The 24,130-nt window shown below is 42.1% G+C and overlaps 1 protein-coding gene and 1 pseudogene across 3 annotated transcripts in view; one reads left to right on the top strand and one right to left on the bottom strand.

Moving 5' to 3' along the window:
* The window catches only part of MCM10 (minichromosome maintenance 10 replication initiation factor), a 98,720-nt gene that overhangs the window by 5,031 nt on the left and 69,559 nt on the right, over positions 1-24,130 (top strand). For all 3 annotated transcript variants that reach the window (XM_064479517.1, XM_064479518.1, XM_010993691.3), the window contains exons 4-18: positions 332-436; positions 572-709; positions 2,251-2,422; positions 4,275-4,440; positions 5,952-6,119; positions 7,293-7,409; positions 10,120-10,319; positions 11,697-11,797; positions 12,433-12,543; positions 12,631-12,748; positions 14,231-14,459; positions 15,557-15,701; positions 16,459-16,577; positions 18,466-18,579; positions 21,128-21,273. In XM_064479517.1, coding sequence (XP_064335587.1) covers positions 332-436; positions 572-709; positions 2,251-2,422; positions 4,275-4,440; positions 5,952-6,119; positions 7,293-7,409; positions 10,120-10,319; positions 11,697-11,797; positions 12,433-12,543; positions 12,631-12,748; positions 14,231-14,459; positions 15,557-15,701; positions 16,459-16,577; positions 18,466-18,579; positions 21,128-21,273 — 2,149 coding nt within the window. The remainder of the gene's footprint in view (positions 1-331; positions 437-571; positions 710-2,250; positions 2,423-4,274; positions 4,441-5,951; positions 6,120-7,292; positions 7,410-10,119; positions 10,320-11,696; positions 11,798-12,432; positions 12,544-12,630; positions 12,749-14,230; positions 14,460-15,556; positions 15,702-16,458; positions 16,578-18,465; positions 18,580-21,127; positions 21,274-24,130) is intronic.
* On the bottom strand, positions 7,565-8,613 carry LOC105100657 (transcription initiation factor TFIID subunit 10-like; annotated as a pseudogene).

A 24,130-nucleotide genomic window follows, 5' to 3' on the forward strand; every position in this document is an offset into this window, starting at 1 on the left:
TGTATTATAATAATTTATGGAATGTGTAATCATTTCTTGACTCCTAAAAGCTTGTTAGCTATGAATATGTGTCTGTGATATCTGTCAATAGTACAAATTTGTAACCAGGTTTGGTATTAGAGGTTTAATTGCTGGAAATAAAATGCTTATTTCTCTGAGGGGACCACTTTGAAGTGCCCGAGTTAATTGCGAGTTCTTGGCATGGATTATATTGTGGGTCTTGAGGTTTTGGGGGAACGATGGGTGGACACCAAAAGTAGTTCCAGCACTCTCATCATGTGTAATGTTTCCTCTGGTCTGGTTCATAAATCAGTGTATTTCTCTTTCCTAGATGAATTAAAGAAGTTGCAAGAGCAAATGAAATCCTTACAAGAACAGCTAAAGCTAACGACAATTAAACCACCCGCCAGTCCAGCCCTTCTGCGTAAATCCCCAGGTAATCAGACTCATTCTAGGAATTCTAATTCATACATTTGTAATTCATTACTTCTGCATCCAACTCCTGATAAAACAGCTGCTGAGCCCCTTTCTCAATTTTCGTTACTAATTTCTTTTACTTTTAATCAAGTAGATAAGGCTCCACGTCCCCCTCTTAAGGAGAAGAAAGTTCAGAGAATTCAGGAGTCAGCATGCCTTTCTGCGGAGCTCGATGTCCTTGCTGCACCAAACCCCAGGCAGGTGGCCCGGGCACCGAAGCTTTCACCAGCAGGTGGAGTACTCAAGGCCTCCCTGGCTTCTCACTGCTTGGGCTCTGTTTAACATACATTTCGGCAGTGTCATGTGTGCATGTGTGTTTCGGTCTGTCTTACCTACATGTTGAGAAAAGTAAGTTTCTTAGAAATGGGAACCATATGCTGTATTTTGTACTCTTTTCTCTGCATCTCATAGTGCTTACAAAATCCTTAGGCAGAGGGTAGGTATTTACTAAATACTTAATTGGTTAAATTATTTTTAACTCTTTAGTCCTGTAGTTGACTTGAATTCTAGTAAGTATAACCACTGGGTGAGTCCTCTTTTGAACCAGAGGGTCTATTCTTTAGAAAAGGCTTCTTAGCCAGGAGTATAGAATGATACTCAGATAAAATCCTATTTCAGCAACCACATATATACACACAAAATAAAATGAAGAGGATTTGTAAGCACTGTGTATTGCTTTTGTTGTACTGTCTTTTTGCCCAAAGTGATTATTCTTTGGAAGATCTAAGACAAAATGGTCTGGAGATAATATAGCTTGGAGTGAGCAGCATTTTATTGATCACACATGTTCAAAGAGGCCCTTTTGACTACTTATGACATCTGACACAGCAGTACAGAATAGCTGCAAGCTCGGAGTGTTCATATGTTTTGGCAACAAATTATATATTCCCTGTATTCACTTATGAATAGTGTCCATCCCCTTAGCACCTTTAATATTACTATGGTGTTTCATTAAGCAGTGTCCAAAGTTTGGTTTTGAAAGGACAATGCAGGGATATGGTTTCCAGAGACTCTGAAGTTCTTGGGTTGCCCTGGTACCTAGCTTGGGAGCAGTGATCCATAGTCACTTTGAGGGTAAACAGCAATCTTACTCAAGAGAGAGGGATATTTTCTTAAGGAGGATATCCCAGCTTTCTAACCTTCAGAAGCATTATCAAATGCTTCTAAAGTATGAAAAGTAACCACATCAGTAGAATAACCCTGGTCCCCTCTGATTTCTCCCCACCCCACAAATAATATGGAACAGATTGAAATGAAATAAGAAAAGAAAGCAGAGCTAACTTTAGATTTTTTTCCAGGGAGAATTTGATCTGTGCAAAAATGTCCATTAATTACTGATTTCTAAAGCGGGGCTCTTACTCCCTTGTGACATCTACCGTGGTGCTCCGTGTAGGGTGAACACACAATAAATGTCATTGCACAGAGGAGCAGTGTTCTAGGGCAGCACTGATACAGCAAGACACTAGACACATGTGGCTGTTTAATTTAATTAAATTAAGACACTTATTTCCTTAGAAACACTAGTCAGTTTCAAGTGACCAATGTCCACAAGTGGCTGGTGGCCACCACGTTGCACAGCACTGCTATCAAACATTTCCATATTGCAGAAAGTTCTTTTGGACTACGCTGCAGACATTTGAGGGTAGTCAGAAGTGATCCTATGAGCTTCCTTTGTTCTTTTAAGATTGGTTATTGCCTGTGTTGATTAAAAAAATAATTCCATAAAAAGTGTAGTTTTCAGTGTGGAACTTCACTTTTTAATTGATTTTTTAGAGCCCAAAAGCTCATCTTCAAAGTTGACAAGTGTGCCCTCCCAACCACTCCGAACGACTCCTGGAAACAAGCCTAGTGGGATGACGAGAGATCAGAGCGCAGGGACTCCCAGGACCTCTGTGGAAATGGCTCAGACAGTGTCTGTGGAAGCCTTCTCTGGGCTTAGACTCAGGTCAGTAGCTGTAAAAGCCCACTCACTCTGTTCACATGCCTCACGAGATGCCTCTTCCTCCTCCCAGAGAGCGAGCCTTCCAGATACAGTGTGTGTGCCGCAGATCCGCCTAAGACCACCAGCTTGTGAACTTGACAGAACTTGGCTGTTGGCACTGGGTTTGACTCAGTACATTTGCATATGAAATGTCTAAGGAAGACTTTTTTCTTGTTTATACGATGAATAGCAGATATGTTTTCATAAAAAGGAATTGAATAAATATTATATTTAATCAGAAACTGACAGAAACAGTGATAGGAAAAAAAGAAAGAAACAGTGATAGAGATTATTTTTAAAAACCTAAAGTTATATACAGTTTAACCAGGATGGTAGTATCTTGTAATTGATGTTAAGAGAAATAGCTGTGCTCTTTCTCTTTCTGATAAATTTAAGGCCAGTTTATATTCTTCGCATCTGTTACATGGAGAAATCACAGGAGTAGGTCAGGGAACAGCCTGGACTTTTACGTCTTTTGTGCTTTGCATCACTCCTGCATTGTGTCTCCATGATTACTACACAGCATTAATCCTGACTCTGAAACTGAGTTGCCTTTAGTACCATCCATCTAAGTAGCCAAGAGCAACCTCTCTAGAACACCTGAACCTTGTCAATCTAAACTAAAACTGCTAAGCTCTTATATGGTGTATTATTAAGCAGGGGAGAACATGTGACTGCCAACATGCAGTAGAAGTTTATTGTAAAGACTTTGTACTCTTCAAAATTGGAAAAAATGTTCAGTATCCTAATTACATTTGAGGCAGAGCCTGAGGGATGGAATACAGTACAAGCTCACTGAGGGGGCTTCAGGGCTCTTTTTCAAGGTAAACATGTCTCTCCTGAGATGACACTGCCTGCCCCAGCCATTTCCCAGTTGAAAGTCCGTGCGGATAATGACAGATGTTGCTGATGTGAATGTGCTGCTCATGTAAGTTGCCCGGAAGTAGACGAAATTGAAACTCTTCAGCCAAAGCTTCTGAGTGGCCTACAAATTTAGGAGGTTGCAGAATTGTTTGAGTCTCTGTAATTCTTCTACCTGAACCTCAGACTCTAAAAATACTCCTAAGGATCGTTTCCTGATAGCAACTTATTAACTCACAGAAATTAGGCAAAGAAAAGGATTTTTCCACCTATGCTGGTGTTTTCCTCTTGAATGTTCTTCATTGGTCAGAGTTAGCTCGTGGACTTTCTACTCCAGAAGACTTCTGGAAGAGTCAAAGAGTATGTTTTTTCCTGACTGTTCTCTCTTGTCCTTGAATATGTAATATGGTCAAACATAGAACAGATATTAATATTCTACTGGAGGAAAATGACCTGCAAACTCAAAAATTTTTGGCCAGTCATTAGGAGCAAGAATATATTAATTAAAGCTGGATTCAAAGCTTTTACTTATTATGTGAAAACATGGCTTTAAAAAGATATAATTAGAACCTTTGAAATTCTTGCAGAGTTGATGGAATTGAAATATCTTATCTGCTTATAGCAATTCATAATTTTGTATTAAAGTCAAGAGATTTTTAAAAAGGATATTATAACTTTATATTAGAATTCAGAAGAAGCTAAAGAATTTGTGGTCTTTATTGTCTGCGTAAAGCCTAGTTCTAGATCCAAGGAAAAGCAAACGTATCTTTAAAAATTATCTTATTTTTATCTGCTGTAAAAAGGTGCTCCTTGTCCATACTGCATAACTAAGCCTCCCTGAAAACAGGTATTTTAGAGACTTCTGTCCATAACACCTCTTCTAACCAATCTACTCCAATGCCAGGTAATCCATTATTAGGATAATAATCTGTTAATTGCTGGATTCTTGACCTAGGAAGCCTCGAGTATCCTCCACAGAAATGAACAAGAAAATGACTGGCCGGAAACTGATCAGACTATCTCAGCTCAAGGAAAAGATGGCAAGAGAGAAACTGGAAGAAATAGACTGGGTGACATTTGGGGTTATACTGAAGAAAATCACTCCCCAGAGTTCTAACAGTGTAAGCCGTTTTATTAATTTCTCAGCTGCTTCTTCACAAATTGGCAGTGGGGACTCAGGTTCTTGTTTTGTTACCCAGCGCCCATTGGTATTTCATTTGGAAATAATTGCTAGTAAGTTCCCAAGTTGCCACACCATCACTAGGTACCCAAGGGAAGGCTATGTAAGGAAGGCCCTGCTTAAAGAAGACCTGGTTGCACAGGCTTCTTGGGCTTTTCATTGTCCACATCATTCTTACTCAGTTCACTTGTTGTTTGGTGACGTGTGTGGTTGCCCCTGGGACGCTGTAATCCCTCTTGTGGGGGAGGAGCAGGTCCTCAAAGACGCCAGGTCCACAGATCCTTTGGAGAGCCTTTCTAGACATAAGATGTCAATCGCATAAGTTCCAGAATTGCTGACCTGTCCCAGTACAGGATGGCATATTTTATTTGATAGATATTACAAAAGATCTAACAGGTTTTAAAATTGCAGTTGACTGAGGCATAACAGGAACATTATTTTGTGGCCTTAGGGTAGCCCTTAATCTTTCTTTAAGGACCTCCATTTCCTTATCTATAAGATGAAGGAACTGGCTTTTGATCTCAAAAGTCTCTCTCTAAAATACTGCAATTAATCATGCTCAAAACTGATTTTATTCTCTAATTTAGATCGTGGCCAACCTCAGATTTTTTGTGAGTTCTGACACCAAAGGTTGAGTTTCAGATTCTGAATCCCGTTCTAGCCCTATTCTGTCTCAGTAAATGTGAACAAGTCTGGTTTTCACTCAGGTTCTTAACTGCACTACCACTGGCTATAATGACATGGAAATAATAGGTGTGGAATTTATCTGAACTTGTCCATAGATTGTGCAAATCCACGAAAGAATAATCATAATACTGAGTCTACACAATAACTTACCGTAACCTATAACCGTACCCACTCTGGATGCCTCTGTGAAATAGCTTGATTCAGTATTGTTTGAATTATTTTGTTTTAAAAAAAAAAAATCTGTAAACATGGAAGTTGTTCGTAAGTGGCCAGCATTTTGAGTTGCATTTCTTCACATATTTCTTAATACTTCCAAAACTTTACAGTTAAACACAACTGGTTTTCTTTAAATGATGCTTTTTTCTTCGAAGAAAAAATTTAGAAGCATTGAGCTGAAACCTCCTTATTAATATTAATAACATAATTAATTGGTGATAAGTAATAGATTTACTAAATTTATATCAGTTCTTAAATGGGAGTGCCACACTTCCCTTGTTCTTTTAACATTGTGTGTCCATGTGTGTATGTGTACTTGGGTGTGAAATCAGAAGAGCATTGCTGTCCCCTGGACTATTTAGATCCAAGAATTAGAGACGCCAGTATCAAATTTGCCCCTTAATTTATAATTAACAGGCATTCTGATGACTACATATTCAGGGTGGGTTATACTTACATCTTTCACAGTAGAAAACTTGAACCGTAAATGGAGACAGTTTAACCCATTGTTCAAAATTTATTAAAAACAAGAATAAATATTTGCTCCAGGGGAAAACATTCAGCATCTGGCGACTGAATGATCTTCGTGACCTGACGCGGTACGTGTCGCTGTTCTTGTTTGGGGAGGTTCACAAACAGCTCTGGAAGACTGAGCAGGGTACGGTCGTAGGGCTGCTCAACGCGAACCCCATGAAGCCCAAGGATGGTTCAGAAGAGGTAATACTCTTTCCACAGTTTTTTATTTTTTTTAATTTTTTTGGTCTTTACAACTTAGCTGATCAGAAATATTTTTATTGGTCTACCTCCAGGTAGTAAGTCAAGCTTTTATATTATCTCCATTAAACTTTTTGTTTGTTTGCTTGTTTATCCCTCACCTGCCAGTATTCTGAGTTGTTGGCTACTCTAGAGTATTTTGTAACAACTTTTTTCATTATATCTCCTCAAGTTCATTCCAAGGTTCCTGGAGTTTTTTCAACTCTTGGGCTCAAATCTCCTTAGATCTTGTAAATTTGCATGGCGGCACTGGGAAGGCGAGGTTTTATAGTTGAGAGAACTTTGCTCCATTCGTCAGTACCACCATAGCTGCAACCTGTGAATTTTCACCGTTTCAGGCAGCATTAGAGTTAGGGTACTACTTACTGATGCTCTAGTAAATTACAAAGCTAGATGCAGTGTGAATAGAAACAGACAAGTTCTCCACTGGGCGCAGCAAGAAGCTACTGCTTCTGTTGACAGATTATTTACCTCAGGAGGAGTGAGAATGGAAACAAATCTTCATCTGTTGGTTAGAAATGTGTTTGGCTGCAAGTAACAGAAAAACTTCACTGAAGTTTCTTTTTAATGTTAAACACTGAGGTTTATTTTTCTTAGATAGTAAAAAAAATCCAGAAATAGTCAGTGTAGTGATGCCAGGGCCAGTGTCTGTGAGTCTCAGCCTTTTCCTCTTGGTCACGAGATACCTTTGGAGTGCTAGCCATCACATCTCCATCCAAGGCAGGAAGGAGGCCAGCCTCCTCACTCTGCTTTTGTCAAGAAAGCAGCCTTCCCAGCTGCCTCCTGCTTGAGTCTCATTGGCCAGAGTGTGGTCATGTGACCATTACTAGCTGTAAAGACTGCTGGGAAAACAGATCAGGATCCATCACCTGAGGGTGGGCATTTGGATTCTAAGAGCAAAGACGCAGGAGGGAATGGACAGAGGTGGAGAACTAAGTGTGTCATCTCCACCTCCCATGTCTACAGCTATCTTACAGAGCACTGGCTTCAAATTCCTGTGCACTGATAAGATGGATAAAAAGCCTGCTTAACTCAGGCTAACTGTTGTTACATCCATTCTTGCTCATGAAAGGCCATGCCTTTGTCTGCTTTTAACTCTCTGCCTCTTTTCTCCAGGTGTGCTTATCTATTGATCATCCTCAAAAGATCTTAATTATGGGGGAAGCTCTTGACCTGGGAACCTGTAAAGCAAAGAAGAAGAATGGAGAACCATGTACACAGACCGTGAATTTGGTTGGTTTCAGCCTTCTTGGGGTGGTTTTTGCTAAAGAAAGAAACTAATAGGAATAAATTATAGGTACTTTAGCTGTAATGACCTGTTTGGAACTGAGTTTCCCACATAACAGGAAGCATCAAAGTGAGAACATTGAGTGTGTGTAATGACCAGTTTACAAAGCTGAGGGCAGGGGAAGGATTTAACCTCTTAGGAAAGGTCTTTTATTGCCAGTTGACTAGGCGGTATAAGAAGGACAATTGTAATTTGCCCTCAATTCTTTCTAGTGCCAGAGATCAAACACTAATGATGAAATACACTGAAGCCTTCTTTTAGTCAGTATTTAGCTCTATTATACCTTTTCTTAGAAATTCTTTTCTAAAAAATAAATAAGTTTATTGAGATAGAATTCATACACCAGACAATTCACTCTTGTGACTTGTGCACAATTCACTAAAAAAAATGCACAACTTAGTAATTTTTAATTTATTCGGAGTTGTACAACCATCACCATTATATAATTTCAGAACATTTTCTTTTCTTTTTTTTTTTCCCCCAATAAGTTTATTATGAAAACAGGCTGGTGTGGAGACAACGGGACAGACAAGTCCATTTAGGTTGGGTGGCTGAGATGAAGTAGGCTTATTCACATTGATGGCATACTCGCTGAGGGCAGGGGTCAGGTCCTCCGTGGTTAGCGTTCTTACGGTCCTTGCTCTTGCTTTGGGAGCTGCCAGAGGCTGTGCCCTTCATTTTGCAGGGCTGTAGGGCATCGTTGGCAGTATCTGAGGTGAATTCCTGGGCAGCTAGGGAGATGAGCCGAATTATGCATGGGTCTGAGGCCTCAAAGCCAGCATGGTTCAGGTAGTAACCAGTCACTGCATTGGGAATCATTGGCGTGTAGTGCTCCAGCTGCATCAGGAAGCCCACCAGAGGCATGCTGGGTACCACCAGCTTCACGTCTCGGTTGGCCGTGCTTGGCAGCACGTAAACCCCATTAGACATGGCACCCTCTGGGGGCGCTGCGCCGTCCACCAACACTGGAGCCACCCTGCACAGCTCGGCCGGCTCCCCGGCCTGCGCCACCACAGGTCCCATGCCCCTTGCCACGGCTTCAGCCCCAGGCCCCCATGCTGTCCCCACAGGGCTGGCCTTGTTCTCTGCAGCAATGCTGGAGCAGCTGCAGCTCGTTGGGCCAGTGGGAGAAGCGGCGAACCGGAACATTTTCAATACCCTTTAAAAAAAAAAAACTCATACCCACTAGCAGTTATTTCCCCATTGCCTTCTCCCCTCCGGTCCTGGTAACCACTAATCTACTTTCTGTCTCTGTAGATTTGCCTGTTCTGGACATTTCATACAATGGAATTGCATAATACGTGGCCTTTTGTGTCTGGCTTCTTTCACTTAGCATGTTTTTAAGATTCATCTATGCTATATCCTTGCTACAGAGCATTTATCAGCACTTTGTTCCTTTTTATGGTTGAATAATATTTCATTGTGTGGATAAACCACATTCTGCTTATCCATTCATTGGCTGATGGACAGTGAATTGGGTTGTTTTCACATTTGACTGTTAGGAATAATGCTGTAAACGTTAATGTACAGGTTTTTGTGTGGGTGTCCATTTTCAGTTCCCTCTGGCATATACCTGGGTGGAATTGTTGGGTCTTGTGTTATCTGTTATGTTTAGGCTTTTGAGGAACCACCAAAATGACTTTCACATTCTCCGCAGCAGTATTTGAGGGTTCCAGTTTCTCTACATTCTGGCCAACACTTGTCATTGTCTGTCTTTGATTACAGCCATCCTAGTGATTGTGAAGTGGTACTTCTTAAAGCTCTTAGGAAGGATTAAATGACAGGTTTTGGTTTCATCTCTTCTTTATTTTCCTCATTCCTGTCTAACAGATGAACTAGTGAGCAGGAAATAGGAAGGAGAGAGAGAGTTGGAAAAAGAGGTCTCAGGATGAAATACTTGACAGATCTCCATATAAGCGCTAGACCATTAAAGTTCCCTAGTCACCATTTCTGAGGGTCACCTGATAGACCAATACTACGTAGTTTCTCTTTGTTCCTTTTCACTGAGGGTTAGCATTTGTCCAAGAGTCAACCATAGAAACAGACAACCTTACTAGAAACTGGTTTTCTTTTTTAACTTTTACTGAGGTAAAATTCACATTGCATATAATTAACCATTTTGAAAAGTACATACCAGTAATATTTAGTGTATTCACTTTGTTGTGCAACCACCAGCTTCTTGTAGTTTCAAAACCTTTTTGTCACCCCATAGGAACTCCCCACACCGACTAAGTAACCACTTCCCTGGTGACCTCTGATCTGCTTTCTGTCTTTGTGGAATTGTCTGCTCTGGATATTTGCTATAAAAGGAGTCATACCACATGGGACCTTTTGTGTCTGACTTCTTTCGCTTAGCGTAACATTTTCAAGGTTTATCCTAGAGCTGATAGTATTTCCACTGTAGAAAGAGAGCAAAGGCAGTGAATGATACCACTTTTTCTTTAACCCAAAGTATGTGTTAAGAGGAGTTTAGGGAAGAACTTTTTTCCCTTAGTCGCTGCATAGCTATGCGTTGAGAACGGTCTCTGAAGTCAGCAGGGAGGGTTCTGCTCGCAGAATAGCTCTCTGTGAGGCTGGGAGAAAGGAGCGGTATCTGTTAACTTTGTCCCCAGCACATTGCACCAACCCTGATGCAGCCATTCCTCCTTTTTCCAGAACGACTGTGAGTACTGTCAGTATCACATCCAGGCCCAGTACAAGAAGCTGAGCGCCAGGCGAGCCGACCTGCAGTCCACCTTCTCCGGAGGCCGAATTCCAAAGAAGTTCGCCCGCAAAGGCATCAGTCTGAAGGAACGGCTGTGTCAGGATGGTTTTTACTACGGAGGCGTGTCTTCAGCCTCGTATGCAGCCTCAATGTGAGACATTCTCAGGGCTGCTTTGGGGATGAGGGTCTTGCTTGTTTTTTAAAGATAAACCCAGCGGTTGTACATTTCTGTCCCAGGCCTGGAAGACTTCAGTGGGTTTTATCTTTCTTAGCACTCTGCCTGGAACAAGGTGCATGAGGGCGTCTTCCATTCCCCGGTAGAGAGGAAAACACTGAGGAGGCGGAGATTCTGAGTCAGGTCACGGTGGTCTTTAACAGGGAGCCCATGCTTCCTCTTTGGCTTCTGACATGAATAGTGCAACTTTGTCAGGGCTGAGTGGCCATTAGAGAGTGTTAATCATAGTGTTGACATCCTTGAAATCATTTTCCTCATGACCGTTAGGCTGAGGTTGCTCATCTCTTGGAACCCACATTTAATTTAGGAAGCCTCACAGGGGACTGGGATGCTTCTGAGGCCAGTATCCATGGCCTCTCCTCAGGGGACCTCAGCCTCTCCATAGAGTCCCTGCAGTAGGTGATCGATGGCCTTGTCACCAGACTCTAGAAAGCACATCTGAGGATGTGACACATGGGACCTGGCTCAGGGGAGCTACACTTGGGTCAAAAACAAAACATAGATTTTGTTCTCAATCCAGCAGAAATTGGGCTAGAGGACTCCTTCTCACTTCCTCTGTGCTTTGTAATATCAAGCACATTTTTAAGATTTAAAATAATTTCTGTATTTTTTTGCAAATTGCAAAAAGCAATGCACATATGTTTTTTTTTTAATGCATGTACAGTTTAGCCAAAAGTAGACAGTGAAAACCATCTGTAATCCCACCACCTAGATAACTGTTGGTATATATGATTCTAGGTTTTTATTCCTGTATGTGGATATTTTTAATAATATAAAATGAGATCAAATTATACCTATACTTTGCAACGTTCTTTTTTCCCCACATAAGATGAGGTTTTCTTTTTTTTGGAAGATTCACTTACAGCTTTATTTTTCATGGCTACATTGTCTTCTTTTACATGGCTCTAATTCCTCATGAATAAACAATAGTATTTCCAACTTTTAACAGTACAAACAAAACTTACATTAATATTCTGAATTTTTGCATAGATCTTAGGTAAATCCCAGACTATTTGATCGAAGTATTGGCATATTTTTTCTCTCTTTTGCCAACTTGCTGTCCTGGAATGGTCTTCAGGCAGAGGTGTGGGCTGCCTGTTGTTTTACACCTCTGACAATCCACGCACCACGAATGCTGCGGGGCCACGTTATTATGGAAGTCTGCATACTTGGTGCGCTTTGAGAAACCTCAACAGTTTGTAATAAATGACTACTTCTGCACCTTCGTTACCTCCTGGAGCACTGAAGTTCGGTGATTTTCCTTTTTTGAGGGGGTGACTCTTGTCATTTCAGTGCAGCTGCTGTCGCGCCTAAAAAGAAGATTCAAACCACTTTGACTAATCTGGTGGTTAAGGGCACAGACTTGATCCTTCAGGAAACTCGACAAAAACTAGGTAACTAGTTTCTCGATACTATGTTTCTTTCTCTGGCTTAAATATGTAGTCAGGACTGAAAATGGTTAATTCCTACTGTAAGTTATGCTTAGTGAATGATGTGGCCTGAGCTGAAGGAACCAAGCTTGGTTGGCAGCGTCTTAAGAAAAAACAGCATATTAATCTTAGCTGTGTCTTTGCTTGGTATGCTTTTTAAAATGTCTTCTTGTATCTGGGTCTAATTCTTAGTGTCCAGCACTAGAATCAGTAATGTCAGTTCTTAGTCAAACTCATCAGTTACCTTTCGCTGAAGCAGGTCTAGGTCAGAGAGTGCCACCTCCACCCTGTCCTTGGGGCTCTGTTGATAAGTGGTCAAGGTCTAGCATGGACCCATAGTGCATATTCCAGAAATAGGGTATGAATGGACCCCACAAATACTGGTATTCTAGTCAGTATTCAAAATAAGATAAATGTGTCTTACCCTTGCAGTCCTACTGGTCTGATGTTAGAGGTTAAGGATTCTCTTTTCACTTGTTATTTCATCTTCTTCATTTACAAAGGACCAAGTTACAAAAGCAGAGTTTAAAAAGTGATGTCACGCGACATAAAATAGTCTGAATTTTGAGTCCTCTAAAGCTGATGTTTGCATATTCCAGGAATACCCCAGAAGAGCTTGTCATGCTCTGAGGAATTCAGGGAACTGATGGACTTGCCTACTTGTGGAGCCAGAAACTTGAAACATCATTTAGCCAAAGCCACGCCATCAGGTAGAGTCAGCCTGTCCCTGCCCTGGTGTCCACACCTGGGTTCCCACAGCCTCACAGAACCCCCTCAGCCTGTGGCTTGTGTTTTAGGGACCATGGGGAGCCTGAAACCTGCTTTCCAGTCTATCTCAGCATCAGCCCTCTTGAAGCAACAGAAGCAGCGTATGCTAGAGATGCGGAAAAAGAAATCAGAAGACATACAGAAACGGTGGGAGTAATAGAGTTAATATTCCCTGTTTAGATAATTCATCTCAGGAATCCTGAGAATGTCTTAATAGATTTCAAAAATGTGGCTTTGGATTTGGGGTGGTTGACTACTTCTTAACTTTGAAAGTCTTTAAAAGATAATTTTAACATAACCTAAATAGATGGCACTTAAAGTGATGTATTTCTGACTTGTGCATCCTGAGACCAAGGGCCACAGTCTGCAGTAATTAACAGCACTGTGGAAAAGAGGAAGGAGTGGTGTGTAAGGAGTTTGTGAACAGGGAAGGTAGATGTTAACCTCTTTGGCATCCGTTTCTCAGTTTTGCCCCAGGTAGGTTTTTAGTTACAGGCTAAGCCAATGTGTAGATTTTGCATTTGTTCAGGTCAGCAATGAAAATGAGGCACTGAACATGGAGAGTCTTTTTAGAGGCAAAATCAAGTGGAAATGGGTGTGGAAGGTAAACAAATCAAAGACTCTTGGCTTCAGGTTGTCTGAATAGTAATATGAACTACTGTTTACAGCACCCAGCGTGCACTGAACACCGTGTTTTACAAGCATACGTGTCTCGTTTGGTCCTTCCCGTAATCTACCAGGTGTTTTTATCCTTGTCTTATGACTAATGTAACTGAAAGCCAGAGAGAAGTCACACCTCCCTGTTCTCCAATGTTGAGCCATTAGCTGTCCCAACTCTGGGTGCTGAAGGACAGAATATATAGGTATGGACATAAAAATATACATGGAGCTGTGGACCTTGTAGGAAGTAAAGAGCACCTGTCAGTTTCCAGGCATTACAGTTTGAAGTTTTTCAGAATTTGCTGGCCAAACAAAACATATCTCTGGGCAGGATCTGATAGACAGTTTGCAAACTCATCCTGGAGCTTCCAGGAGTGGGTGTGTGGTCACGAAAAGAATACTGGCCCGGGGTTACCTGGTACCAGTCCTGAGCCTGTCACTTACGAGCAGTGGGGACTTCATCTCTTTTGAGGGCTTTGGGCTGGATGATTCCTGATGTTTGTTGTTTTTAAGTAGCCCTTGAAAACCATATATAAAACAGTCACCGTGTGAATTATAGCACCTTTGTGTTAGGACTTCCAAATGCATTGCATACCTCTTCTCAGTAGAGTAAACAAAATACAGAGCGATTCAGTGAGTTCCTGAAGGATCCAGCTCTAACTAGAGGGCTGGGAGCGTAGTCTGCAGCTTGCCTCAGGGCTACGCTCCATCGGCAGCACCCACTGGAAAGCCAGTCAAGACAAATAGTAATTAGTTCTAAACTGGTGAGATAATTAATTAACTGAAGAGTTAGCTGAAGATAATTAACTGAAGAGTTAATGAGGCTAGTATTGTTTTTACCGTGTGCTAATCAGAATTAGTAACCAAGGAGGGAAAATCATTTTACTTATCAGCTGGTGGCCTGCCTGCAGTCTCCCAGTCTGTATGTTTTGTGCTCACGTAGTTTGTGACTGCCTGTTTTCCTTAAAGATTTCTCCAAAGCTCGAGTGAGGTGAAGAACCTGGCTGCGCCTTCCTCCTCTCTGCAGCCCCCTTTGCAGTCTCCCCCAGTGGGAGCTGAGTTCCCCAGGATGGAAGGAGCCCCAGCCACACAGACGCCCAAGCTTGCAAGAGGCATCTCAGAAGGAGACGACGTCCTCTTTTTTGATGAGTCACCGCCACCAAGACCGAAACTGAGTGCATTAGCAGAAGCCAAAAAGGTAGCTGGCATCTAGTTTCTTCACCACCTGAATTATCATTCTGTGAGACGTGGCTGGAGTTTCAAATTTTACATACTTGTGACCAGGAAAGACTGACACCTCATACCTATTTATTGATCATGATAATTAGAGTCAGAGGAATTTGAGATGATAATGGGTGTCAATTTAGTGCCATTAATTTAATCCAAGAAAATTAGCCATTATCTTCGGACTGTTTGCTGTCAGACTGCAGCAGGTAACCTAGAAGATACTGTTTTACAGCTGGAGACACCAGTCTTAGGGGGAAACGTGCTTGGAATTGTTGAGGCCATTGAATTGTCAAATAGTGGTTTAAAGAATCTTTCTCTAAAAGGAATCTGACACAGAAGCCTATTCTGTAGACAGATGGAAGCTAAGTTGCTCTGATTGAAGTGGGAGTTGGGGGTGGTCAGAACCCCCCGAGTCACCCTGAGTCCTTGCCTTGAGCCTGTCTCCTCTTTGTCCCAGTTAGCAGCTGGAAGCGCATGAAGGGCGGAGGCTAGCTGCAAACTAAAGCCGCCCCTGCAGTGATAATAATAGCGATGACACGTGTATATACTGTTACTCTGTGCCTGTGGCATTTGTGTACGTGCTGTGTGCAGTACGTGCTTTACCTCATTTTATCCTTACAGCCACAATCCTAAAAGGTAGGTTAGTGCTCTGCCATTCCCATTTTGTAAAGGTAGAAACCGAGGCTGAACAGTTAAGTCAGGCTATAAACTAGTTAGTGGCAGAGCTGGAACTCTGCCCTAATGCTGTCCGTCCTGAAACACACTTCCACAATGTTTATGTTGTTCCTCTGGGGGTCTGAAAGCCTACAGACTAGCTGATGTTAAACTAACTATTGATATTTAAATATACTGAGACTTGGTTCAGTAACTTAGAGGCCTATCTTCCATTCTCTTAAACTTTAATAATTGTGTTAATAACGCTAAGTTAAATGAAGGTATACTTTGCTAATTTATGTTTGAGAACAGCCAGAATTCACTGGTTAATCACTGGAAAGGGGTGCAAAGCTCCAGATGTCTGTCTGTCTCATCTTTTAGATTTTTATCTCCCTCGCTTTTCATTTTTTCTAGTTAGCTGCTATAACAAAATTAAGGGCAAAGGGCCAGATGCTTCAAAAAACAGACCCAAATAGCATTAAGAAGAAACTAAAGAAACCACAGGATGTCCTGGAAGTGAAGGAACGTGCAGAAACGAGCAGCATACTTTCTCCTCAAGGTACTGGGAGTTTCAGACTTGGTGATGGGAAAGAGACATCACTCACGGAGGAAACGTTCTAAGACATAACCAGCCTCCCTGACATCAAAAGCCAGTGTTTTACTTCAGTTTACCTCTATGGACAGTACCTGAGTAGAATTTCTGCAGCTGAAACTGATTTTTTTTTTTATAGTCACATTAAGTTAAACTGAAATTCCGCATAATGTGAAAACTTGAGATTACTCATTGGATCTTTGTACATATGTATCACTATAAAGATTTGCTTTGAAAGAAGTAGAATTTCTTTGTTTTAAATTGTCCAATTTTTATTTTTAAAACTGAAGCTGACTGTGGGGTTTTTTTGTTTTTTTTTTTGTTTGTTTGGAGGGGGAGGTAATTAGACTTATTTATTTACTTTTTTAATGGAAGTACTGGGATGGCAGTGTCATTTGAACATCAGTTTGTAAGTAGGAATTTCTTTGTTGTTGTTAGACCATAATTGGCTCCTGTTTTTAGGTGAAAAAGAGATTCTAATCTAGAGATCAAATCTGCCAGACACACACGCTCACGCGTGTGCGGGTACACACACCCCATATTCTAGTTTGTACTTCTCAGCTCGTTTCTTTTAAGAGCCTTCCTTTGCTGGTCCAAGTGGGGTCAGTTCAGTTTGAAGGGCCTCGTGGGCAAAGGCAGAGAGAGTGGGGCAGCTGAGACAGTGAGGCTTGCCGGCTCCCTGACGTTCCTCTGGAAAGGCTCAGGCCTTCTCTTTCTGCTCTAGATGAGGGTGGACTGGAGCCTGCCAGAAAGAAGAGGAGAGAACAGCTCGCCTACCTGGAATCAGAGGAATTCCAGACAATTCTAAAAGCGAAATCGAGGCACACGGGGATCCTAAAAGAGGTAAGAAAGAGCCCAGGGGGTCAGAGGTGACGGGGACTTCCTCAGACTCAGGCGCTTTGTCGTGGGACCAGAGTCTGTTCCTGTTACCTCGACCAAGACGTAGCTTGGTCAGTTTGAGTTTGTTTTGAAGAATAGAAATATTGCTAATAGAGTTTAGCTTTGCCTTTGTTGCACTGAAGGATATCGTTCAACATTATTTAAGTTGACTTCAGTATTATAAAATATTTTAGTCAATGCTCTTAAATAACTTTATGTGGTGTATAGTCTGTAAAAATATTGAATTACTATACTATACACTTGAAACTAATATACTATTAAGTCAACTATGTTTCAATTTTCAGTAGTTAACTTATTTTAAAAATGTTTACATGTAATTATGACTGTGAAGTTATGTCTAAATGGCTCTCCACAACCTACTGTTTTCTGCCTTGCAGTAGGGGAAAGGATTTTTGCATTCATACATTTTTATATTGTACTTTAAATGCTCTAAATCAATAATTAATCAACCCAGCATTCACAATGCCCCTTTTTAATAATAAGTATTTTGTATTGTTCCCTTATTATTCTGAAACTAAATTTGTGGATATTATAAATTACCTACCTAGTAATTTCAAAAATATCAATATAAGCCTAGCTGTAATACAAAGAGGGAAAGGGGAAAATGTTTATGATAAAAAAATATGTATTTCATTATGTAAAATACATGGGCACAACTGCCCTTGAAGAAATAACGAAGTGGTCAGAGGCGTGGACTTGCACGCGTGTATAAGTGGATTTACCAGACAGCTAGAGATGAGGACTCAATAGATGCATTTTCTTGATAACTTAATACCATGGACCTATTTCTTTGACAATGTAATTTATTTTTTTAAATAGTGAATAGTCCTAGGAAACTTTTGAAGACATCAAAGCACAGTTGTCCCTCAACATCCACAGGAGTTGTCTGGTTGCACCTTTGGAATAGTCCATGTATATTAAAATGATGCATGAGTGTTGTAGGTTGTATATAAAGCTGTTAGGTTCCAGGGTTATGTCAGGTTTTTCATCCACATGGATGCCCGTGTAGAACATGCAGAACAATTCTGTAATACATGAGGGCCTGTTCCATGCACTGCAGAAGGTGTAGCATCCCTGGTCCCTGCCAGTAGTGATGGTAGCAGTGACTGGAGTAACAAAAAAAGCGCTCCCGGAAATTTTCAAAATGTCCTCCATTTAGTGCCAGTACTCTGAATGATCTGCCCTTCTTTTCATTAACAAGTGACTGATGAGGCAGTTTTATGTTACATCTTTCTACTGGACTTGGGACTCAATCAAGAGAGGTGCTCAAGCAGACCCTGAAAGACTGTAGAGCTGAGCTCCTTGGCTCTTGCGGCCACTAAGGGCCTTGTGCTCCCTGCCTTGTCCAGCTGTGCTGGCTCCAGAGCTGGGACCACGTCCTGCTGTGAATATGTCTCTGCCCTCACACTTTCTTCCTGTTGTTCAGACAAGCAGGGATGGCGCCTGCCAGGTACTTGGTCTGGAGAACAGTACCGAGTGGTCGGTATCATCACTGGGGAGGCGTCCGGCACCTCCCACAGCCGAGTCTGCACTGGCACAGTTGAAGTGATCCCCTTCCAGTGCACACTTGACCTGATGACATTCTTAATCACGTTAGTAGTTTAAATTTGTATTTAGCGTTTTACAAATCACCAAACCCTTTCATATGTTCTTTTTGCTTGTTAAGGGCTTGTTTCTGCTTACATCTTTTGAGTTGCAGTTCGATGAGCCACAATCAAGTGTCCTTGTACACTTAGCTTGTCTCTTTGGTTCTGATTTGATTGTTATTAAACAGCTGCCTGAGTATATATCAGATTTGGTCCAAGGTCTTCTGGATGTCTTATCCTTCCAGGCCGAGGCTGAGCTGCAGGAACAGTATTTTGAGCCCCTGGTGAAGAAAGAACAAATGGAAGAAAAGATGAGAAGCATCCGGGAGGTGAAATGTCGGGTAGTGACATGCAAGACGGTGAGTGCAGGGGATGGCTCCCACCGCGGCCTGTCTGGGGCTCATGACTCAGCAGGACATGGAGCCTCTGTGGCATTGGGGGGCACGTCTTGTGACTGGCATCCTGTCCAGGTCATTTAATTAGGCTGGAAACTAAACAGCCTGCCACAGCCCAGGACCTGGCTTCCCGTGACCCGGCCACCGAGCTCCGATGGCAGCATTTGTAGTGAGATGCTCCCCATTTGACCACAGGTCCCAGTTCTGCAGATGAGCCTCTTCCCCTTGGACCACTGGGTCCAGGTATTCTTAGCTCTTCTCAAGTTTTATCCCATCCTCAGCCCGTGGTCCCCAGTCCCTGGGACCTCGGTTGAACAACTTGATTTGATCAGAGGTCGTGATCAGCTACTGTTGTCCCCTTCTACTCAGGGCCTCACCTACAAGATGGACTCTCAAGGCAGAGTGTAAATTGTATTATTGTCTCTGCAGAATTTTTCACTGAGTCTGTTAGAAAATTCAAAATCCTCTATTCCTCAACAGTAATAAAAAAAAACTGTTTGCTGAGCTCTACTCCTTCATATCTTCTAAATACACCTACATGGCTAATTGGCCTCATGGGCACCTGTAAGAGGAAGGAGAGGCTTAGCTTACCAGGTACAGTTTTCTCTATCTTTACTTTGAGAACCTTAGATTCTGTTTACGTGATGGGGGTGGCCCTGAACCAGCTGCTTCCTTGAGAAAGTGGGGACCCTGGAGCATCAGGAAAGCATTTACCTCGGAGGACAGCTTCTACTCTGCCAACATGGCTGTACTGGCACAGAGCTGGTGTGTTTGTTTCCTGTTGGTGCTGTGACAAATACCACCAACTGGGTGGCTTAGAACAGCACAAATTTATCTTACAGTTCTGTCGGTCAGAAGTCTGAGTCTCACTGGGGTAAAATCCAGGTGTCAGTATGGTGTGTCGAAGCTCTAGGGGAGAATCCGTGTCCTTGCCTTTCCCAGCTTCTCAAGCTCACATGCATCCCTTGGCTTGTGGCCCCTTCCTCCATCTTCAGAGCCAGCAACGGCTGGTTGAATCCTCTCATCGCATTGCTTTGACCTCCTCCCCCGTGTCCCACTTCCACTCTTGAGGACCCTTGTGACTCCACTGGGCCCACCTGGACTATCAGGGATAATTTCTCAATCTTAAAATCAACTGATTAGCGACCTTAATTCCATCTGCAACCTGAATTCCTTTTGCCGTGTAGCATAGCATACTTACAGTTCCAGGGACTAGGGTGTGCCTGACTTCAGGGGATTATTCTGCCTACCCCAGGTGGTACACCACTCTGCTCTGCCCTCTTTGAGGTTGCCAAGGCCAAGAGTTGTTCTTCCAGACGCAGTGTGATTACCAGAAATTACACCACACTGTCCTGGCCCTGCTTCAACTTTCTCCCACCATTTCTTGTTCTTTTCAATCCTTTTGAAGATCAACATTAAAAGTGAATTATTAATGTCTGTCTTGGTTTTGCTGTTTATGAAACAGGAGTAGTAATAAGCGTCTATCCTTTTCGGAGGCCTTACAAGAGAAAAATGAAAGAGCAGCTGATGGTCCTCCCTACACAGACCCCACGCCTAGGGTCTGCGGCCTTGCAACCAGAGACGAGAATGAGTGCAGCACAGACCGGCCACAGCTGGGCGGAGGCTCCCAGTCCTTTTCTCCCTTGGCCCTAGCCATCGTCTTGATGCTACGAAAGGTGGCTGTGTATCTCACACCTGGCCAGGCTGGAGATGTGAGGAAAAGTGGTATCAGGAGGAGGAACGTCAAAGGGTCACACAGATCAGTGCAGCTGGGGGATGAGAGGGGAGCTCCGCTGGTGGCTGCTGGTGGCGAGGAGAGGACAGAAGTCCTCAGGAACAGACTGCCTCGCAGCAGCTGGCCCGTTTCCCCTTCAGCGCTCTGTTTTGTTGTTTTGTTTTTGTTTATTTGTTTATTTTTATTGAAGCCTAGTCAATTTACAGTGTTGTGTCAATTTCTGGTGTACAGCTTAATGTTTCAATCATCCATATACGTACATACATTCTTTTTCATTATAGGTTACTAGAGGATACTGAATACAGTTCCCAGTGCAGTACAGAAGAAACGTGTTGTTTGTCCATTTTACATATAGTAGTTAGTATCTGTAAATCTCAAACTCCCAATTTATCCCTCCCCACCCTCATTCTCCCTTGGTAATCATAAGTTTGTTTTCTATGTCTGTGAGTCTGTTTCTGTTTTGTAAGTAAGTTCATTTGTGTCTTTTTTTTTAAGATTCCAGGTATGAGTGATATCTATGGTATTTGTCTTTCTCTTTCTGGCTTACTTCACTTAGAATGACAATCTCCACGTTCATCGATGTTGCTGCAAATGGCATTTTTTAATTCTTTTTTTAATGGCTGAGGAGTGTTCCATTATGCATATATACCACAGCTTCTTTATCCCATCATCTGTCGATGGACATTTAGGTTGCTTCCATGTCCTGTCTGCTGTAAATAGTGCTGCTGTCCCTCAGAGCTGTTGACCAGACGTGTACATTCCTTTGGTTTCATGCAGTGTGCGTACACCCACTTCAAGCCCTTGGAGACCTGCGTCAGTGAGCAGCACAACTACCACTGGCATGACGGGGTGAAGAGGTTTTTCAAGTGTCCCTGTGGAAACAGAAGTATCTCCCTGGACAGGCTCCCCCAGAAGCACTGCAGGTATGAGAATCGCCAGGGTTCTTGGTCCCATCCACCCCCTTAAACATTTTCCCCATTCCTGTGTGATGGCTTTTCCCTGGGGACTCTGGGCATCCTCCACCCAGGGAGGGTCAACCTTGTTCTGTGCCCCTTGCAGCTCCTGGACATCCCTGAGCACTCCTGGAGGTGGGGGACCCTGCGTCTTTCACGGCAGTGTCCCCAGTACTCGCTTAATATTGTGCCCAATGCACAGTAGTTATCAGAAATGTTTGTTGAATAAAATAACGGAGCCTGGGTAGGGTGGGTTGGTGACGTGTGTGTGTGTGTGGAGGGCTCGCATAGGGAGTTTTTTTCCTCCACTGTAAGGGGTTATTCACGTTTTTTAAATATGTGAGTATGTGTGTTTTAAGGGACTTTTTGCTTTTACTTTGAGGGGGATTTCAGATAGAGGCAGAGCTGCTGGTTTGACTACTCAGGGGGCACGGTTCACGTAGAACACACTGAACAGTACCTGTGGAGTTCGGGGTGGACGATCACACCGCAGTTTGTAGAACAGTCACTGGTCCATCCAGCACCCTCTTCATTTTTGTGTTTCTCTGTCCCCTTCCTCACTCACTGTCATCATTGTTAGGTATCTGTTCTTCACTGTGTGATTTTATTTTCCTTTATCATTGTGGTGCATTCCATTGTTAAATTTTCCTAAATCGAACTTTTCTTTTATTCCTTGGTTAACCCTACTTCTCTTCATGATTTTTTAATATTAGTACACTGGTATAGTCAGTTAGCTAATATTTTATATGTGAATTTTTTACCTATCTTCATAAGTAAATTTGACCTTTTTTTCTTGTATAGACTTAACCTGGTTTTGGAACCAAAATATATGAGCCTTATAAAATGAATCAGGCAGCTTTCTGAAATAATTTATATTAAATAGCAATTATTTCTTGAAAGTTTAATGAATCTCAGCCATAAAATTATTTAGGCCCTGTTTTTGAGGGGGGAGGTGGCTTTGATAATCGATTTCATGGTCTCTCTTCTGCCAGTTTCAGCATTTTATATTTTTCTAGGAATCCATTTCATTTAGTTTGTCAAATTTATCAACATTTAGTTGTCCCTAATATACTTTTTTTCAGTCTATTAGTTGCTAATTTTTATTAATGGGTATTTACTATATTTTGTTCTGTTTTTTTTTTTCTTTTCTTTTTCAAGATCAACCTTGACAGAAATCTCTTGATTCCGTTAACCTTTTCAGAAAACCATCTTTTGGTTTTCTAAGTGTTTATTGATTTTCTTCATGTTTTATTGATTTCTGCCTTTATCTTTCTGCCCTTCTCATTTCTTTGGGTTTGCTTTCTACCTTTCTGTACTTCTTCAGAATAAAGGAGTTTAAAGCTTATACTCAGGCTGCAAAGTTTGACGTAGTTAAAAGTATTCTTTAACATCCTGGGTCTCTTACTCCTCTCACCTTCTGAGATGGCCCGCGCTCTGTCTATGGAGTGTGTATCTACTTTTTCTTTAATCTGAACACCCAGCCCCACACCTCTTATCCTTTCTCTTGCCTTCTGAGATGGCCTGCGCTGTCTTTGGAGTGTACGTCTCTATAAATAAATCTACTTTTACTTAAAAAAAACATTTTTTAACATACTGGATGATTTCCTTTTTCACCCAAGAATTAGTAATATTGTTTCAATTTTCAGATATATAGGAATAACTTTTTCTTTTTTCTTTTTTTTTTTTTTGTTATTAATTTCTAACTTCATTGCATTATTCTTGAAGGACATAATTTGTACGGTGTTGAATTTGGAATTTGGAAATTGAATTTGGAATTTGAGGCAATTTCAAAATCACCCTTAGTCTTCCCAAGAAGGTCTCAGCAGAACATTCTCACTACCTTTTTGTTTGCTCATTTCATTGTGGTTGTTATTTATTTCCAGGAGCCCAAACTTCACCCTCACTTCAAGTTCTCCAGAGACAGTTTGAGGTGGGGGTGGGGGGACACGGCCCCATGCTAGTTCACCACCTGATCAGGAGCTGGCTTGTGAACTTTTTCACAGTCCAGATGAGAATTGTTTTAAGTAGCCATTTGTATATTGATACCTGGCTTCCAACAGCAAGAGCTTATGTAAAACATTTGAGAGCAGAGAAATATGTTCCTTGAGGACAAGCGGTAAGAACAACTCAAATGGAAGAGCACGATGCCTTTCAGTCTCCAGGTGGCACTATTATTTTGTCAAGAACATCTGCCTCCCCTGGTTTCTCTCAGCAATTCTTGCTCTAGAGCAGAAGTGGGCACTTTTTCTGTATAAAACCAGAGAGTAGATACATTAGGCCTAGCAGGCCCTTGGTCTGTTTCACAGCTACTCAGCTTTGCGGTTGGTAGGTAATACACAAATGGGCATGGCAGGCTGGACAGCTACTGGCCCCGACAGTGAGTTGTGCATAGTATCATCACTGGTCTGGTAGGAGGCTGCGAGAGTTCTCTCCATAGATGTTGAACTGGTCTCTAGCCGGGGAGAGGCTCGGAGCCTAAGGTCATTGGTGCTGACGCTCGGGCAGGAATGGCGTCTAAGCCAGAGAGGGAGGAAGGATGCAGCTGGTGGGGCAGCCCCCTGGCCCCAGACCGTCTCAGACCCAGCAGTGCTGGGAGACAGATTCTCAGGACGTCACTGTATTTCTTTTCTGTTTCCCTCTCTCTTCCCCAGAGTAAACTTTGTAGAAAATAAGCTTTCCCCATAGTATCCCCGTGCTTTCTCAGGGTTGGGCTCACCTATGGGAATAAGAGCCTCTAGGCTCTTTGACTAATAAGAAAGTGAAATCTTTGGGTTACGAGAAGATTTCCTTCCTGTTGTGTTGGTTTAACACCAAATTTGATATTGAC

This window comes from Camelus dromedarius, chromosome 26, assembly GCF_036321535.1.
Source record: "Camelus dromedarius isolate mCamDro1 chromosome 26, mCamDro1.pat, whole genome shotgun sequence".
Classification (NCBI taxonomy): domain Eukaryota; kingdom Metazoa; phylum Chordata; class Mammalia; order Artiodactyla; family Camelidae; genus Camelus; species Camelus dromedarius.